General features: G+C 37.9%; 1 protein-coding gene across 8 annotated transcripts in view; it reads left to right on the forward strand.

The window, feature by feature from the left end:
* FGD4 (FYVE, RhoGEF and PH domain containing 4) overlaps positions 1-12,848 on the forward strand; it is a 113,735-nt gene that overhangs the window by 87,498 nt on the left and 13,389 nt on the right. For all 8 annotated transcript variants that reach the window (XM_063319410.1, XM_063319457.1, XM_063319467.1 and 5 more), the window contains exons 5-9: positions 3,372-3,461; positions 5,500-5,645; positions 10,216-10,372; positions 11,541-11,679; positions 12,353-12,411. In XM_063319410.1, coding sequence (XP_063175480.1) covers positions 3,372-3,461; positions 5,500-5,645; positions 10,216-10,372; positions 11,541-11,679; positions 12,353-12,411 — 591 coding nt within the window. The remainder of the gene's footprint in view (positions 1-3,371; positions 3,462-5,499; positions 5,646-10,215; positions 10,373-11,540; positions 11,680-12,352; positions 12,412-12,848) is intronic.

Here is a 12,848-nt window from a genome sequence, read left to right on the forward strand (position 1 = left end):
ATTCTTTTAAATTGCTTAAGAGCTTAAAAAAGCTGCCTAAACATTTTTAATGTGGTTGCATTTTGCTTTGAAGTAGACATCAGGAACATAATGTTACCTCACACTTCTGATATTCTCATCATCAATGGAAATCCTGCACCTCTAATGGGAACATTCTCTATGTATCACAGTAACCATTCCTGATTGGCTCTATATGTTGATTTTCCATGTGTTACGAATTGTCACAGAAGTTTGAAAAGTTCCCTGAAATCATTGAGAAGTTGTGCTTAAAGCAATAGAGTATGTGTCCAGGTATACCTTGTAGTAAATTTTTGTCTTGGTATTTTTCATTAACGGCAAGGAACCAATATAAATACTTGTGTACTAAAAGCATAAAGGAATCATAGGAGGGTAATATAAAACTTTCCCAGAAAAAAAAGTATCCATATCTTTAATTTCTGTTATCTTACTGTCATACTTGTGAAAAGAGATGTGTGTGTTTATGCCGTGAAAATGAAGCTTAACTTGTAATTTAAAAGAGAATTAAAATTTCCTTTTACTGTTAATGATTAGATTTGATACAGTAGTTCTCTACAGCTTTGATACAGTGGTTCTTTAGGGAAGCATTGAAGTTCTCAGACGTTGAATGCTAACTTCATGTTTTCCATGGTTTTTAAAGTTTTTTCTTTTAAGAATTTTCATTATCTCTGTGAGTTTTTTCAAGGCTGTTTTGTTGAACAGCTGTAGTAACGAATGGCTCTGTGTCATTCTTGCTGTCAAAAAACATTATTCAGGGTTTATTTCCAAATTATGTTGTAGGAGTTGATTCCTGATAATTGAAATAGCCAAATTCCCGCCTGCAGAAGCCAAGCCCCGTCTTGGGGTCTGCCTGCCCTGCGCCTGTAGCTTGTCTGCCGCTGCCTGCCTGCTTCAAGGAGGGGTGGGCGGGCAGCTGGAGGTAAAGTTGCCACGCAGCATGGTGTGGCCACGGCGGAGCTGGGATGGCTGCGAATGAATTCCCTGAAAGCAGAAAATAAATATGTATACACAGATACACCAGCTGCAGCACTGACTTCATGCAATGGTGAGTCTTGCCACCAAATGTGCCTCGCCGTGTAGCATGGTGCTGCTAGGAGCCAGGTGTCCACCCACGCATCTGGTCCCAGTTCAGCCCATGTGCTCAGGACAAGCGGCTGCCACTTCCATCCAGAAAAACTCCTTGGGAGACAGATGCCGTGACTAGCGAAATAGCCTGTGACCTGTTGTTTGCAACAGGAAGGAAGCCGGAGTGACCTTGTGGAAACCGGGTGTTTTTCTTTGGATGGGATGCTAGATAAGACGCTGCAGTGGGAGAATGAGTAGTGATGAGGATGGAGCAAGAAGTAGAAAACACAGCTGGGGGTTCATGTAACATGTGGGGAAATATTGAGATGGGGAGGTGGGAAACTGAGGCCTTCCCTAAAAGAAAACTAGCAATACAGTTTTGTGTTATTCTTGCACTGTTCTAACCCTGTAGGTGGGTGTTTTTCTGCTGGAATAAGAACGTGCCATTGTGATTAGAAGATAACTGATGTGCGGTGTGTATATTTTTCCCACGTAGAAGATTCCCGAGTCAGGTAGTGTCGTTGGTGTAGAAAGGAGACTGAGGTTCAAGAATTAGGAAGATGTGTAAGGTTGGTACTGAGAGGATGGGGAAAGCCAGGGTCAGAGTATAGTGGGAGAATAAGAGGGGTTTGCCCTGACTCAGGACTGAGGATTAAATGCTTTTTCTGAATTGTTCCTTTTGTGTGATATTTTTGAGTTCGCTATGCGTGACTTTACTTGAACTAAGTAAGAGAGGGACATCTTCTGAAAAGTGCGGATTGGTTTTATAGCAGTGCTTTGGGGAGAAAGTGGGGTTTTGGGGAGAGAAAAAGCAAGAAATAAAATTGCTGAGGAACCAGTAGCTTCCATGGTTTTGTGCCTGAAGTCCACATGTGAGATTCCTTGTAAATGGCTGCACTAAATGGCATGCTGCAGCAGTAATAGCTAATCCTCCAGCTCCCTGCAATGTCTCTTGACAGCGTTTAAAATGCTGTTCTGTAGGTTACTGTGGTTGCTATGCTGATTTAAACAGATTTAATGAACAGCTTTGAAGTCACTATTGAAAGCCTGTATTTAGAGAGGAGGCTTGCCGTGTAGCAGTGTGACTGTTAACACTGCAGATTAGAAACGAAACGTGTTCAAATTTGGAATACTGAATACTGAAAAGGGAAAAAAGAGCCACTGAAATCCTTTAAGCAAAAAGACGGTACTTTAGCATTCAGCATTCTGCAAACCATCTTTATAAATGTACTTGCAAATGTTTATTGTACTGTTGTGGAAAGCAGTGTGCTTGAAATCAGAAATAACTCTTTCAGGCTCTCCTTTTTTATTTATTTTTTTTTTATGAAGGCTTTCTATTGTTTGTCTAGAAAATTACCGCTTTCCCATAAGCGCTGTGACAAGACTGCCATTTACTTGGGCAAGACTAGGATATTGTTAGATATGAACACTTTTCAGCGCTAGCACTAAATCTGGGAGAAAAATCTTGTAATGGAAGTGTCATTTTGTTGAATCTGACAGTTAGGAGCATGAGGCATTTCCCTAATGTTTTAGTATTTCAGAAGGCTGTGCTTTCATTGTTTGCTTTGAAGTAACTTCTCATAGCAACTCATAATTTTATATTCTAATGTATTTAGTTTAATATTGACATTTGAATGAATGTGTTAAGTTTCCATTCAGCAGAAGAATCAAGATTATGTATTACGGAATGAAAAACTTTAAAGTGAAAACTTCCCTTAAAATGCAAAAGTGACTTCCATAAAGGAGTCCTCTAATTGCAGGCAACAATTAATCAGCGATGAGTGTGTTGATGAACATAAAACGTTTTGTACGGTATTTTTCAATAATTCTGTTGTGCAAAGAACAGGCAGTTCAGATAACTCTTGAAACGGGGGCGGGGGCGAGCACCAACTAATCCCATCTGTTCCTTCTTACTCTGCAAATCAGTTCTTCCAGCTCCGAAAGGTCAGTTGTACTCGATTACCAGGATGTGAGCTGATCTGTTAAGTAGGGAGTTGGTGCTCTGGCAGAGATCCCTGTACAAACGGAGAAATACTAAATGTTTTAGGCTTTGAGTTTTACTCAGCAGTTTGATTTTTATCCTCCTCTAACTTTTGTATTTGTTGATTAAACTGCTGGAAAGTTTGTATTTTTCAAAATGGGGTGTCTATAACTAAATGCGAAGCTTAGATTTCAGTTGCTTTTGGGACTGTAAGGTAATCGCATGTTTTTTCAACTTTTTTTTATTTTTTTTAGTATTAAATTATGTTTCCTCCAGTATCCTAAGATCTCTTCTTATTTTCCTCCAGGAGACAGATGAACAGAAACGTCACAAAATTGCCAGTGAACTTCTGCAAACAGAAAAAGCCTACGTTAGCCGACTTGACCTCCTAGATGGGGTACATTTTTCTTGAATTGGTTTTTATTGTCTTGCCTTGAATTCTCTTGAATGGCTATGCATAAGTGTGTATATGAGTTACATAAGAAGTGGTATGTTTTTTACATTTTGATGACTTTTCCAGTCGGTCGTTTGCTCTTGCCACATAATTTTGCCTATGTTTCGATTTTTAAGAATGCTACATTTTTAAAAGTATTAGAATTTTGTGGATATTAATGCAATAAATTCCGTGTGTGATGTGACTGTAAGCAATAGTAGTACAAACCTCATCCTAGTAGCCCTTCCAACAAAGGGGATGGATAATCTTATGCTCACTCATTTCTTGGCTTCTGGTGATGTGGACGAGGTGGGTATCAGTTTATGATACTGAAATTGCCTGCCCGCTAGAAAATTACTAAATCTTTCAAATTTGAGCCACCTGAAAAGCATTTTTCTTTAGTGCCAGAGAGCCTAGGAATATGCCCATTCTAAACTGTTATGCCCTATTTTCCTGCTATACATTTGGACTAAGACCTATTGAAGCGAACAGAAATGACTCTTGCAAGGAAAGGGTTCAATTCTGTAGAATCAAACTGATATTTCTAAAATGTGGAAGTCTGTAGCTCTTGCGTATTTTCCTTTTTAAACCTCGTTCACTTTCTCACATAACACCTATGCCCATTTTACCTGGATACCTATAGCTATGCATTGCTTTACTCCATGTTTAAATTTCTCAGGTCTAATGCATAAGTCTTGTAAAAACAGTTGATGAAAAGTAGTAAGTCTCAACTGATACAATAATTGTTCAGGCTGATGGGGATCTAAATAATTGTCCCCATGAAAGTGGATTTACATAGCAAACCCATATTGGGATGGATGTGTGTTGTATTTTAAAAGACAAAGTAGTGCAGAAAAAAGAGCTTTGATTTAGGGAAGTTTAAAAATAAAAAGGGAAAATGTTTACTTCATAAGTTTTTCTGATGGGTAATGTACAATTATTTTCCTTGATGCAATCATAAGTGCATTACTTCTATGCCTGTTTTCCAAATATTAACTGGACAGAGTTCTGAAAATGAGTTTCAAGCACAGCTGCTCAACTGCTGCTAATGAGAGGAAAGCAGAAGACTGGGAAGGGACTGTTAGGTTTCTAAAATCGCTACAGAATTATGTAACCTTTATAGTCTTCAAAGTAACTTGTCAAAATTAACTAACTGTCCTCTTGGAGACGCAGCAAAATGAGCATGTTTTGAAGTACATACGAAAGCGTATGGCTTTTTTTCTTTCAAGACACTTTTGCTGTCTCAGTTGGGATTAACAAAGTTTCTGTCTTCAGACTCTTTTCCCAAGCCCTTACCCAAACTTCTGAAGCCCTTTTTAGGCAGATGCAATCCGTTCAAGCATGGGAGAGGGAGGTAGAGGAACCATAGCTCCCCGTGAGCACTGTTTTCTGTGATGTGCACGTATCTCTAGCCATTTTGTGGCTGCATCTAGTCAGGTAGAGCCCACTGATAGGGAAAGAATACATATTTTCTTAAAGAGACTATAGTAGTGTCCAATTAGAACTGGGGCACTTTTGTGTTTTAAATAGTATGTGGCAACCTTTCATAGCCTGCCAGCTACTTTGATTTCAAAAGGATAAGGGGATACAGCATGCAAGGAGAGTGGTTGGGCTAATGGTGATCAGACATCATGCTAATTGAAAAGAAAGCAAGAGTGGAAAATACGACTGGAAGACTGGGAAAGCTGAGATGATCTAGCTGTTAAAACAGACAGGATGCCTGGAGTCGATCCAAAATGGCACGTCTTCAGTTTGGCTTCCCTTATGTCTGCTCTGCCTGCAGCGTTTTCCTGGCTTACTAGAAAAAAATGGGGCGTAAGGGGAGGAGAAGCTTTTAACTTCTAGTGAGGGGAAGAAAGACAATAAATGAGTCTGTCGTTACCTGTCCATATTATTGAAACATTAATCTTGCCTCAGTTGCAGAAGAAGGGGTGGGTAGATCTTCATCCACCAATTAAAGATAATAGGCTGATAAGTTTGGGGTTCTTTTTCTGTATTGCAGGTTTTCTATTCCAGACTCCTTGAGGAAGCCAATAGAGGTTCATTTCCGGCTGAAGTGATTAACAAGATCTTTTCTAATATTTCATCAATAAATGCCTTCCACAGTAAATTCTTACTTCCAGAACTAGAGAAAAGAATGCAAGAATGGTAAGAGGCGATTCACTGATTAATATACCACTAAAACTGTATCTGTAGAAACTCTGTCACAGGGTTGAGGTAGGGAAGGTGCCTTCATAATTAAATGCTGCAGGCCCAGGAAGTACTGTGGGTAGGAGAACATCTGCTGTTCCACTCTTCATCAGGATCTGACTCAGTAGAGGACTTGCGTCGTTTGCTCAAAATAAAGGACATGTATCTCGCTGAAGCTAATGAAATTACTCATGATTAAATGCCTCGCTGAATTAGGGGTTCAGACTGAAATTAGGTGCTACCTGGTGAATTCATTGCACAGAATACAAAATTGAGATAACTAACATATATGTGTGTTGTGCTACCCTTGTAGCACAGTAACCTTTGTCTTTATTGCTTTCTGTAATAAGGTGGGATACGTTTTTCTATTTCTGTGTTATGGTTTTCTGTTTGAAATAAAAATGCACGTCAGGTGTATTTTGGGGCCATTTTCCCCCAACTTTTCTTGACCTCTGCAGCAAGCAAGAATAGCTGAGGTGTAAATATGCTCTGTAATGATCGTGTGAAGATGTTGTAGTATCTTTATCCTGCATGGTCTATGGAATTCTGGAGTTATTAAAATATAGCCATGTATTTTTGGTCTCTTTAATATAATTGTCCAAAAAAAAAAAAAAAGTCCCAAACCATTGCTGCTTCCCTACCTTATTTGGGAAAAGGGATCACCTCATTAAAAAAAAAAAAAAAAAAAAAATTACAAATACTGTTTCATCCAGTAGTTTCACCCAGTTGTTTCACCTCGGCACCTCTTTGGCTCCTGTATTCCATGTTATCTAGGGTTTATTCTGAGGAACTCAAGTGTTTGTCTATATATCATGTCCAGTTACACTTTCATAGAACTCCTTAATTGTCAAAAAATCACAGTAAAAAATTGAGAAATAATGTATTTTTCTGACATACATGAAAATCTCAGATCACTCAGTGGTGCTTTACACAACAGCCATATGTCTCCTGACTCTGTACGATGATTCCGCTTTAAAATTATAATTCTTTAAAATGGAGTAGTTAACATGCATAAACATATGGTAGCCCTGTATAGTCGGTCTGTAATGCAAGAAAGTAAGTAAAATGTAAGCATCGGGAAATACAGGAAAGCTTACACTTTAACTTATGTTCCTTGCAGAATGACCGTCTAAGGTAAACCTTCCCTTTTCTTCTAATCAATTGAAAAAAACCTGATAGGAAATACAAATGCCTGGATTAAAACAGAGTGCATATTCATGAGGAGCGTAGTTTAACTTACTGTGATGGTGTTTAAAAAGCAGCTTGCACTACATCATGACAGTGCTGTATATATTTGAGACGAAATTTGTGACAGACTCTTAAAACGTTGCTCTAGACACTTTATAGAGCACAGAAGATGGGTTGCACTACCTTATGCATTTCCAAAATGCTAAATCACTCACTCATATTGCATGTATAATTATATAGCTTCAAAGGTTGAAAAGTGTTTTGCACATGACTTTTGACTATTAGTGCAAAACTAATAAATTGCATCGTAAGGATATTATTTTTCCCACATTGCTTGGAAACGGCCTCTGTGCTCAGACAGCCTGTTTAATGTCCTTCAAACTTTATGTTTTGGGGAGGAGTTAGAAGAAAGTTGCAGTTGAAGAGAACAGTTTCTCATCATGGCTGAGAGAAAAATCTGTGATAATTTTCTCTCCCCATCACCAGTCTCTGAAACAACAGCTTGTGCCAGATAGAGTTCATTTTCCTCAGTAGTTCCCTTAATTGGACAGCGAAAATACTTAAATGTGTTCTGTTGGTAGGTTTATACACTATTTCTATTATTCTTTAGCTTTCAATAAAAATAGCTGGATAAAAATTTCTGACACTTTCCCTGAGTTATGGTTTGTTTTGAAGACTTAAGGTAAAAATATATTTTTTTTTTTAAATTGCGAAAACAGATCAGAAATAGATTCTTCTTAGAAGAAAGGGCAGTGTGAACGTAAGCTTATAAAGTCGAAATGAAATTGTCTGGTAGCTGCATTTTGAATGAGTTGAGCAACAGCCGGAGCTGAATATCTCTTTTACAACATATGGCTTGAAGACACTGGCAACAGCCTTGTTGCAATATATTTCCCATGAAAAGAGCATAACAGTGATCCCACATCAAATATAATAGCCATCTGTCTCTGCCTTTTGTACCCAAGGATGACCAATAGCAGATACTGGGGGAAGAATTTAAGAACAGCGTGTGATAGCCTCGGGAGTGTGTGTGTGTGGAGAAATTATTTCACTCTTTCAACGCAAAGTGTTGGAATCTGTGGCAATTACAGAGTTGACCTACTCATACGATTTGTTTTGCTTTGAAACTGCAACTTTCCGTTTTGTTGGATGCCTGTTTGAGTATTGGAAGAGAAAGCAATTGCTCCGTAGTCACTTTTACTGTGCTGTGATTTTACAGACCTTTGCTTGGCTTTCTTGCAGCCATGACAGTTTTAAAGGCGATGCTACAAATCATGATTAGTAAGTCAGCTATTTCACGTTTGAGTTTTTAGAATGCAAATGTGAATACCCTTGTGGTCTGATAGCACAGAAGCATGAGGTGTTTCTGTACCTACTTTACAATGTGAAGTCCTATTTCTTGACCCATATAATGATGCTGTCAGAGTTGTCTGGCGGTACTGCAGTGCTGATTTAGGTTCCATGGTAATAGTTCTCTTTCTGATCTGTGTATCCAAGAGAACAATAACTGTCCTAGAACGTGATGGCATTTAGTAGAATTTAATATTTTGGCTCATGGTGTGTAGTGTTTGAATATGAGATGAACTAGTCCGTCAAGGGAGGGTGCTGCTCTCAGAAGCTGCAACTTCTCTGTCCTTCCTCTTCTTCCAGAACTCTTTATGTGATGTGTACCTTGTCCTTCTTACCTGACATGATGATGAATTCGTGTTTTTACAGCCTCGTAGTCTTTGGACGTATAGGAGCCTTGCATGAAAAGTAGTTATGAAATTTGTGAATCTTCAGAGAGAGTGAAATTGCAGTCCTCTGTGTAAATGAGCTGCTGTAGGTATCCAAGGAGCCGGCACAGCAAACTGTTCCTACTTCTCGGCTTATAAGAGTTTTAATATTTTCTTTTAATGTCTGTCTAGTATAGTTGTGAAGCAGTTAAGTAGAAATATTCTTTTTTTGTGCTAGTTTCTTTAGATACAAAGGATTGCCATAGTCTTTTATGCTTTAAGGGTTTTTTTAATTGCAAAATTTTATAATTACTTATCTGTTAAATTTATCAGGAAACTTTAATGCCTGTGGGGCTTTTCCTGGTGACCTTTAGAAATGTATTCACATTTTCTTCAGTTCTGTTGGAATCAGCATGATGTGTGTTTTATTTTCAGTTAAAAAATATGCTGCATTGCAGTAAAACGACAACCCGGGGAAAGAACATTCGGTGAATCAAAGGAGAGGGGGTTTTGTTTTAAATTGCTAGCTTGCCTTTGAAAGTGCACGTGTCTGCTTGTGTGTAGCATGCTTGAACAAATACATGAAGCTAATTAAGGGTGGAGAGCCTCGGTGATTTCAGAGACCAACTTCCCACCCTATCTCGTCCCCTTCTCCTGTTGCCAGGCCCAGCAGCAGCTCAGAGCTCTGCCAGGTCTTACACAGGTGCCTTCTGCCCCCCGGAGGCAGCTGGAGCTGGACCAGCCTTTGCCGGTCCTGGCAATATTCACTGTTCAAATAACTTTTCCCTTCTGCACAGCTTTTCTCATGGAGAAATGGCGTGCTGGAGTAGGCTGCTGAAGTACTTGCAATAGATTGCTTCACTTTAGACCGCTGCCACAACACTGATTTCAGACTTTCAAAAATCCAGAGATAAAGAGTTTCTGAGTCTGTCCTTCAAAATGAAATGAAATGTGAAATGTGTTTTCTGTTCTAGTTCTCGGAGATGCATGTGTGCCATTCCGCTTTCTTTGCGGTGCGTCGAGAGTGCGGCTTCTCTCTGCTTCTCCATCAGCTTCTTTGCTGTTCTGGTTTATTTGAAAATGCTGTCAGTAACTGGGAAAGATGTAGGAAAGTTCTCACAGAAGACTGGAATCCAAGGGATTCTCTCTACCTCAGAGGTTTCCTTAGATAAATAAGGATTTTTAAAAGTTGTAAATAAATGTATTTATATAAGGCACAGAAGGGAAGCTGTACAGTAGGGATTTTATCCTCAAACAAAATCACGTGTTAGATATTTAGAGGGTAAAGTATGGTAAAAAGAAGGTAACGGTAGTTTTAAGGAAAGGAACTGTAAATAAGATAAACGAGGCCACATTTTGTAAATGAAACCTTTCAAGTTTTTCCTTACAGCTAGCTTTTCTTTCTGTAGTGCTCTGCATGACCTATAATGCTTATACGTCATTAAAGAAGATGCAAACACTCCTTCTATGTTAATTCTGGTCGGTTTTAATGGTTATGTCGGAACTCAGTATGAGGTGATCCCCAACAGAAGGTTTCTCTGTTAAACACTTGAAACTGTTTTGTGACCTTGTGTGACTTTTTTTCTTTCCTGTTTGCTCTGAGATTCCGCCCTCTTACTTTGCAGGACTACCACCCCCAGAATTGGAGATATTCTGCAAAAGTTAGCTCCTTTCCTCAAGATGTATGGAGAGTATGTGAAGAATTTTGATAACGCAATGGAATTGGTGAAAACGTGGACTGAACGGTCACCTCAATTCAAATTCATTATTCAAGACATTCAGGTAACGGGGAGAAAGATGTAGATCTCTGAGTAATACAAGCATATATAAAAATATGTAGGTTTGTGGGTGAAAAAAGGATTAAAGAGAAAAATTAAATACCAAATCCCTTAGAATTAAGGGTTGTTGCTCTTGTCTGCTTCACACCACATTCTGTTTCTTCTTCTTCCCTCATATGTGCGCAAATGTACACATTTCCTGTATATTTCCACACAAATCCTGACTTTCCGCTGCAAAATACCAAAGTATAAAGGTTGAAACCTGAGGAGACTAAAAATATATTACATTTTGTTGTAGATACTAGAAGTAAATACTCTTTTAGGATGAAGTGACCTATCAGTGCAACTATAGATCCTTGCACTGAATCCATAAGTATTGTGTTGGTTCGCACCAGTGCTGTTATGCAGAGCACTAGACTTTGGAAGTCAATATGTAATCCTAAATGCTGAGCCACAAAAGGTGAAGAAAGCTTCACAGTTAAGCAGTGCATCAGTCTTTTCAAAAGTGCATTTTGTGCCTTTTAGTGCTCCCTGTAGGTTTCTCTGTGAATTGGCAGGTACGTGTCTTCCAACTGCAGACTGAGCAGCTAGAAATAGGACAAGGTGGTTCTACTTAAATTTTACTGCTCTATAGGGTCTTGTGATTCTAAGCCAAGGAAGACAGTTATGTGTATTTTAATGTAATCTTTTAATTGCATCTAAGATCATGGAAAAGAGTATACATCTTAAAACACTGCTAAGGGGCTTTATATTATAAATGAAACTGAAAGAAAGCATTCCCTACTCAGATAAATAAAATATACCTTTGTAGCCCATTTAAGTGACTTTTTCTAACATGTGGTCACAAACTGTTCTTATTAATTCAGTAGTAATTCTCTTGTCTGAGGTATTACAAACCTAATTTAAAATACACTGGAGTTTGGGAGATTTTTTGGTAGGGCTTTTATTTATGAATTGGATACTTACTGCTGAATACTTAGGAAAGTTTTTAAAATTATTTTTAGGAAAGAATTTCTAATTATTTGATTTGGTAAAGTAGTTCTTTCTTGCAGAAGGTCTATCATGCACGTTTCAAAATACATTATTTATGTTTCATCAAGCATATCTTTTATTTTACAATATCGTAATAACATTTTTGCCTGGTACATTGAAATATGTTTACAATTTTTTAGAAGGAAAAAGTGTGTGGAAATTTGACATTGCAACATCACATGCTAGAACCAGTACAACGCATTCCACGCTACGAGATGCTTCTAAAGGACTACCTAAGGAAATTGCCTCAGGATTCCTTAGACTGGAAAGATGCTGAAAGTAAATATCTTCTAGTCATTGAAATAGCTGAAATAAGATAGTTGTAAGAGGATACTGTAAATAAAAGATCTTTCAGGAAAAACAAAGTGAAGAAGTAAAGTTCCTCTGAAAAGAATAATAGAATGTCTTCAGTGGAGTTGTAGGATTCTTTGGAAAAAAAAAATCTGTTTGAATAGTAGATGAAGTTAATATAACAACTCTAAAGCCTTTAGTATTCTGCTCCTGGAGCACATAAGTTTTACTTTAGTTTTGGAGTAGTGCACAGGTTTTGATTTGTTTGCTTTGTGAATGATCAGGAGTTGTGGTGGTTTTTCTTTGGGTTTTTTTTGGTTGTTGTTGTTGGGGTTTTTTTTGTTTGTTTTTGTCAGCATTTTGGTTTGCTTTATGCACATTTGGAATGTAGGTCTCTTATTTGTAAAAAAAAAAAAAAAAAAAAAAAAAAAAGTGGAGTTAGACTCATTATTGTATTTCTAAGCTCCTGTAGTGAAAAAGAACAGCCCATTTTTAAACTTTCCTCTCTGTATTTACACAAGAACAGTTCAAGATATTTCCACGGATTGTTCAAAATTACTCGCCAGATAATTTTTCAAAATGCTTCATTTTTTCAATGTAATATATAAATATGTAAAAATGCAGCTTTTGGGTTTTACTTTTTTCTTTTTCTTCTGTCTAGAATCCCTGGAAATTATATCCACTGCAGCAAGTCACTCCAATAGCGCAATAAGAAAAATGGTAAATGATCCTCGTTTTCCTGTTCTTTTTTTAATATATTGAGTATTTGGTGAAGCTAGGAGTGTGAATTGAAAATCTTCCCTAAAATGGCAAAAATGGATTTCCTGGGTCCAAGAGCTTTATACAGCTCCTGGGAATGATAGACAAAATTTGGCACTGTACCTAATTCTCTCTAACGGAAAATGGGACGGACTGGGCTCAAATAGCTGACACTACCCTGGCCTCTTAACTTTGTTCCATCTGTTTCTGATAGCGGAAAAATAATGTTTGTAAGGAGTTAGTTACATATTGGGCTGGCATGATAGGTACTTAATTAAGTATGTGAGATATTTTGGACAACAAATAAGGCTGTACGTATAACTGCATTTTGAAAATTACCTTGGAGATAACATTTCTAAAAGTACTTGTTACTGTATAAACTAAGTTAATCAGTCTGT

The sequence above is a fragment of the Chroicocephalus ridibundus genome, chromosome 1 (genome assembly GCF_963924245.1).
Source record: "Chroicocephalus ridibundus chromosome 1, bChrRid1.1, whole genome shotgun sequence".
Classification (NCBI taxonomy): domain Eukaryota; kingdom Metazoa; phylum Chordata; class Aves; order Charadriiformes; family Laridae; genus Chroicocephalus; species Chroicocephalus ridibundus.